The following is a 6,000-nucleotide window of genomic DNA, read 5'->3' as shown; positions in this document are numbered from 1 at the left end:
CTTGACCCTCTGCAGTAAGTGCATGAGGTCCTCCTCAGTTTCAGTGAGCAAAGTTGTGTCATCTGCATAACGTAGATTGTTGATAGATCGTCCACCAATCCTAACACCATGCTTCTCCTCATAGAGCCCAGTCTCTCGGATAATTTGCTCTGCATACAGGTTGAATAGGTATGGAGATAGTACACAGTCCATATTGAAGAGTATGTAGAAATATTGTAACATTCAATGTTCACATGAAAGACAGGATAAGGATTTGTTTCTCTTATAGCTGCAGTTACATGCCTATTATACCCATAATTCCACAATCACCATGAATTCGAAGCTCTTTTGGATGTAGGTCACCCTGGGGCTACAGAGAACACAACTTATAGCTTTGCTTAAAATATTGAGGACAGAATGTAAGGGGATCCAAATGTACACTTGGCTTAGTTTCTTCTCTCTCATCATCTATAGTGTGTAAATGATATTGAAAAGCAATAAGAGGGATTGTGGTAATTTGCTGCTGGCTACCAAGAGGAAGTCTTTTATAGGAGAAGACAATGAGGATCCAAGTCTACGCAGAAACTCTTGAGCAAAGAGAAGACAGTTGTTCAACAGTGTGGTGATAGCCTAAAAGTTAGTCCCCTCTGGTCTCTAGTTACCTTAAATGCCTAGACATGGTCTTGCAAATCATCAACAGCTGTGAAACTAGGATAAGAGAAAGAGTGCTTCACACTCTGGGCAGAAAAGACCTGAGGTGAGCTCAGCTTGTGGCAGCAAGACTTGAGGAAAGGAAGACTGGAGTGAGACCCTGGTGGCAAGACCCTGGCAATGGTGGAGGAGACTGTAGCATTGCTGTGGAGAAACTGTGGCAAAGTGCGATCTGAGGCTTCTTGTGTTTATGCCAGCCAAAGTTAAATGTTTTTGCTGTTCTTGCTGGATGCTTGAAGGCCAAGCTGACTTATAACTGCTCTGAGGTAAACCTTACTAGACAATTTGGATTTTCCTGCTGAATTGAAATTAGAGTCTGGACTAATTGAAGAATTGTGCCTTGGAACTTAGGCTAAAACCTGGACTTGTATTGGACGATATTCTTTGTCTTCCCTACTCTTCAACTTCCCTAATAAACCCCTTTCTCAGTACCACAACTGTGAGTCTGTGAGTCAGCAACAAATAAACGAACCTCTTGCTATTGGTGTGGCTCTTGAGGCACTGTAGGGCTGGGATAAGGACTCCTTATCTGTCTTCTCCTCTGTGGCAGTGAGGAGCTGTGATACTCTTACTCCCTCTGGCCCTTTCAGAAAGAAAAGGCTGCAGGGCTCTGTGTTCCCATGTACCATTTCCCCCTTCTTTAGACAGACACTAAGCTTCTCAGGTTGTCCACATCCCAGGCCTCTCTCCTTCCTGAGAGTTTCAGGCAGGGAGCTGGGTAGGTCATTGCACTGACCTAGCACCCACTTTGTGTGACCTGGGCCCTAGAGGAGCTGCTGAGCAATTTATTTTTTCCTCTAGATCAGACAAAATTAGGGGAAGAGCTGTTGCTTTCTTCAGTGGGGTGAGCTGAGTGCACTCTGAGTGAGAAAACAAAACCAGATTCTGTGCAAATTGAAGGAGAAATAATTTCCTATTGATAGAACTAATAGTAGTCCTGGGGGTAGAGTATAACTTTGACCCCCAAAGCCACTTTCCAACAAAATAACTGCTGATGCTCACGTACTAATTGTACTCTTGCTATCTCTTAATTAAGAAAGCACATAATGACACTCCACAAAATAATCTATTGAGTTATCCCATGAGAAGGATTTGCATTTGGTGATATCTGTCTAGTCGACAGTATTTCAGAAGCCTTGGTGTGCCGGTTGTAGTTATAAACCTGTGGTCCCAAGCTCCAATTGAAGTAGGAGCCACCTTGCTTCCATATCCAGAAGAGACCTCCCATTGCTTTCTAAGACTATGTGACAAACCTAAAACATTTCCATCTCTGTCCTGGAACAGCTCAGAAACAAATCTGATGCACCTTCAACATCATTCTGCAGCCCCGGGCAGAAAAGATACTCTTAGCTATTAGCTTTAGCTATTTTTATTTTTTTTTCTAAATGGATGATAGCACTTCAGGACTCATATGCCTGCCTTGGGTCACAAGGGGTTATGCAGATAAATATCAGCCAATAAAGGCCGAGGTGTACACAAAATACCCCATGTACAAACTTCTCTTGCTAGAATTTAGGAATGAGCTGTAACAATGGATAAGATGGGGTTTGAGTCCTCATTGTAGACTACACACACACACACCCCTACACCCACACCTGCCACTGTGACTTATGAGCCAGTAGGCATGCCTACTTGTCCATAGCTGGACAGTCCAGTTTACCATATATGTTCTAGAGAAGATGAATATGTTGAACTCCAGTGGTGCTAGGCCGTAGCTTCAAGCCAGGGATCTGGGAGGGTATATTTAGAAAGCAGGTCAGTGCTACTTCTAAAGTACTCATTGCTTATGAGGAGGAGAAGGCAGAGATATGATGGACCCTAGCCTGTTGGGGAAGGGGGTAGTGGTCTCCCCAGAGGCTAGGGGTTCAGAGCTCTGATTGAGGTCACAGTGCCACAATGGCTCAAGGGTGGAGGTTTGCCCAGCTTTAGGCCAGTGTCAGTGCCTCCAGCAGCTCCGTCAGGAATGTTTCTCTGTTCCAGGAAAACTGTATGCTGTTGGGGGCTATGATGGTGCTTCTCGCCAGTGTCTGAGCACCGTGGAGCAGTACAACCCAGCGACCAACGAGTGGACCTACGTGGCTGACATGAGCACCCGCCGCAGCGGTGCAGGTATGGGGGAGGCCAAGGCTGCAGATTATGGCTTTCTTTTGTGCACAGGTGGATCTTGTGACCAACAACTAAACAATATACTATCTTATCTCCTTCCTTTCCTTTGTGTACAACCCTGTAAGTACCTTTGTAGTTGGGCAATGAGCATTTATAATTTAGCTTGTCAGGGGTCACTTTGCTGGTGCCCAGATGAGATAATGTTTTCTTCATTATCATCCTTTCAATTCCTGTGGATTTGTCTACATGTCTTGAAGGTGAGAGTGTACAGTGCTCTTTAAGCACCTTGGTTTAGTTAATCCTCACTCAGGCCTAAAATGTAGAGGCAGTATTAATTCCACTGAACAGATTGAGAAAGTCAGTCCAGGAAGGCTTGAGTGTTAAGGTGATGGAATTAGTAACTTAAGGTCTGTCGCACTCCTGAGTTAGCTTTTGTAACTGTAAAGCTTTAGAATCTTGTTCCTGTGAGCCAGGAGAATAAGCATTGCTATTCCCATGCTTCAGTGCACAAAGCTAAAGCTTGTCTGTCTGAATTTCTGTTTGGGTAATCGAAAGCCAAGGTATTAGCATTAATATCTGGTAAAGCACTCATGGTCCACCTTTCCCCCACTTTGACCTCCTTCCCTACATGAAAATGACTCCTCAAGTGGGTTTTCACTTTCACCTTTGGCGGAAAGACTAGTAGCTGTGTGGTCCTTGGGGATTTTATTTTCTTGGAAAGTGGAGCAACAGCTCCTCCTTCCTGCTTGTCTTCTCCACTAGGAAAAAGTCCGAGAGGGCAGCCAGGGGCACCAGCCTTTGTTCCAGCTCCTGTGGTGAGTGCACAGCACTCTGCCCGCTGACCTGGCCAGTGGGGAAGCCACATGACTTCTGGGAAGGAAACCCACAGAGGAGTTTCCCCCCCACCCCAAGGCTGTTTCTTTGTCTATTTCCACCCCCCTCCTTTATCTTTGAAGACTGGTTTGGGATCACATTATATAGCACTAAACACATGACCTCAACATTTCTTAAACATTACACTATTTTCAATATATTCCAAGATCCTCTTGTGTGCTCACAGGCTAAAAGAATGGATGATTCTATTTAAGACGCTTTGTACTTAACGTGTTATTTTTAGGGACCTTGTCTTTGATGGGGGAGCTCTGGTGGTATGGTATGTAGGGAACCGCACTGCTAATTCCAGAACAGTACCTCTGTGTGGGTGCTCCATGGGAGAAAGATGAGCAAGTTCCTCCTGTGTGATTTACAGCCTCAGAAACTCGCTGCAGGGTCTACTAAGAGGCCATTCCAACTTGCAAGAATGACTTTGAGTTGTCCTTGCAGAAAGATCCCTGGTGCTGCAGTGGAATAAGCCTTAGGCTGGTAACTGTAAGGTTGATAGTTCAAATCTACCAGCTTGCTCTGGATGAGAAAGATGAATTCCACTTCTGTAAGATTTATAGTCTTGGAAACCACAGAAGGTAGTTCAACTCTGTTCTACACACAGGGTTGCTATGAGTTGTAACCAGCAGCATTTCTTTTAATCAGTTGGGATCTGAAGATAGACCTTTTTTTATTTAACAGTCAGTTGTGGGCTGGTAGGTCATTATTATTTAATTAACAGTCAAGTGTGGGCTGGGAGTCTCTTGTTTAAACAAATTAGGACCCAGTGGGTGGGCCTTTGTGATTAAAAGTTGGTTGGAGCCCCAGAGCCTCTTGTTTGAAGCAGTATAAAGGGCCTGTTCATAGGGTTACCCTAAGTCATCTTCCAAGCAACAGCACCTAACAACAACAGCAGCAGCAATGGATTTGAGGTTGTCCTTTTGAAATCTTTTCTGATCCTAATAGGTTGGCCCTTCCTGAAAGTTGAGCCAATGCCTAAAAAAACAAGGAGCCTGAGATTTGAACATGCGTCTGCTTTAGCTTTCATGTGACCTTGAACTGTCCCGTCATATGAAATGAGTAGGTTACAGTAGATGTTCCCTGAAGTCCAATTCTATTTAAAAAATCCTCAGTTTTCTTCTCTTAGTAAAACTCTCTTAGTAATTGAATTTATAAAGTCTTGGTAGAGTTCTCTTTGCACTTCCTTGAAATCTCTACTGTGACTTGAGGTGTGAGAACAAGTGTCCACAGCTCCAGGCTGTAGAGTGGGTTCCGCAGGAGCAGACCGGCAGGCAGCGTGTGTGTGGTTGCTTCTAGGAATACCTATGCAGCAGGCAGTGTGCTCAGGCCCCCTGGGTGAAGTTGTGGACAGGCCTGTCTTTGAAAATGCAAGTCCATCCTTGTAAATGGAGCTGTCTTTGGAAGCTACAGCTGCCTCTGCCTGCCAAGCTTCTTGGGGAGCTATCGCTCATGGAGGTAATGTGATTGGTCTTACCTGTCACTTCGGCTGGAAGCCTTGGGTGGTGTCAGCTGTATTGCCTGTGTCCTTGGGAGGCACAGTGACCCCCGTTTAGAGGATGACCCCTGCCATGGAAGTGAGCTGCCCCATTAAGATTAAGGTCTGAGTCCTGACCTTTGGTTCCCTTTCTTCAGTGTTCACTGTCCTGAGATTCAGGAAGGCTTACCTCTGAGTTGGGAACCCAAGTATTTGTCCTGGAATATTGATGGCTGAGGACTTAGAGACCAGAGACCCTGGCTGGTGGCTGCCTAAGGCCCTTTGAGGTGTCCCTTTCTAGGAGCCTCTGGGTGAGCATTCATGGATGTTGTTATCTGATCCATAGCTGACCCTCCAGCAAGTATTCAGAGGCAATAAATTATATGGAAGATTGCCCTCTTTCTCTCACAAAGCAGCTGGTGGATTTGATCTGTGAGCTTCTTGCCACTAGGCCACCAGAGAGAGCTCTCAGTTCATAGATGAAACCCTACAAAAGCAATGACTGAGTTGCTGGGTCAGTGATGCCCCCCCCCCAGTGCCCTGCAAGGCTGCTTGCTTCCTCAACAGGATGTGGGCAACACCAGCAGATGGTTACGGGGAAAGGAGGCCATCTCTGGGCCCCAGGGTGTGCTGGTCCCTGCTGAGTTTAGAGGTAGAAAAAGTGAGACAGCCTTGGAACAGTTTATGAAAACCAAATACAGGACCAGATTACCATTGTTGGTAAAACACTGCCATCTGCTGTTCGTTTCAGGAAACTGCTAAGAACTCAAAAAGCCAAAACTGGCTGACAGGTGACCCTCCTGCGGGTTTTTGGAGGCTGAAAAATCTCAAAATTTTTCATCTACTCA

At 45.4% G+C, this 6,000-nt stretch overlaps 1 protein-coding gene across 1 annotated transcript in view; it reads left to right on the top strand.

The window, feature by feature from the left end:
• KLHL3 (kelch-like family member 3) overlaps nucleotides 1–6,000 on the top strand; it is a 177,903-nt gene that overhangs the window by 157,683 nt on the left and 14,220 nt on the right. The window contains exon 12 of the mRNA XM_006899495.1: nucleotides 2,671–2,799. Within this exon, the coding sequence (XP_006899557.1) occupies nucleotides 2,671–2,799 (129 nt within the window). The remainder of the gene's footprint in view (nucleotides 1–2,670; nucleotides 2,800–6,000) is intronic.

The sequence above is a fragment of the Elephantulus edwardii genome, unplaced genomic scaffold (genome assembly GCF_000299155.1).
Source record: "Elephantulus edwardii isolate Elephantulus edwardi_28Jun2011 unplaced genomic scaffold, EleEdw1.0 scaffold00259, whole genome shotgun sequence".
Classification (NCBI taxonomy): domain Eukaryota; kingdom Metazoa; phylum Chordata; class Mammalia; order Macroscelidea; family Macroscelididae; genus Elephantulus; species Elephantulus edwardii.
This window is presented reverse-complemented; position numbering and strand designations above follow the sequence as displayed.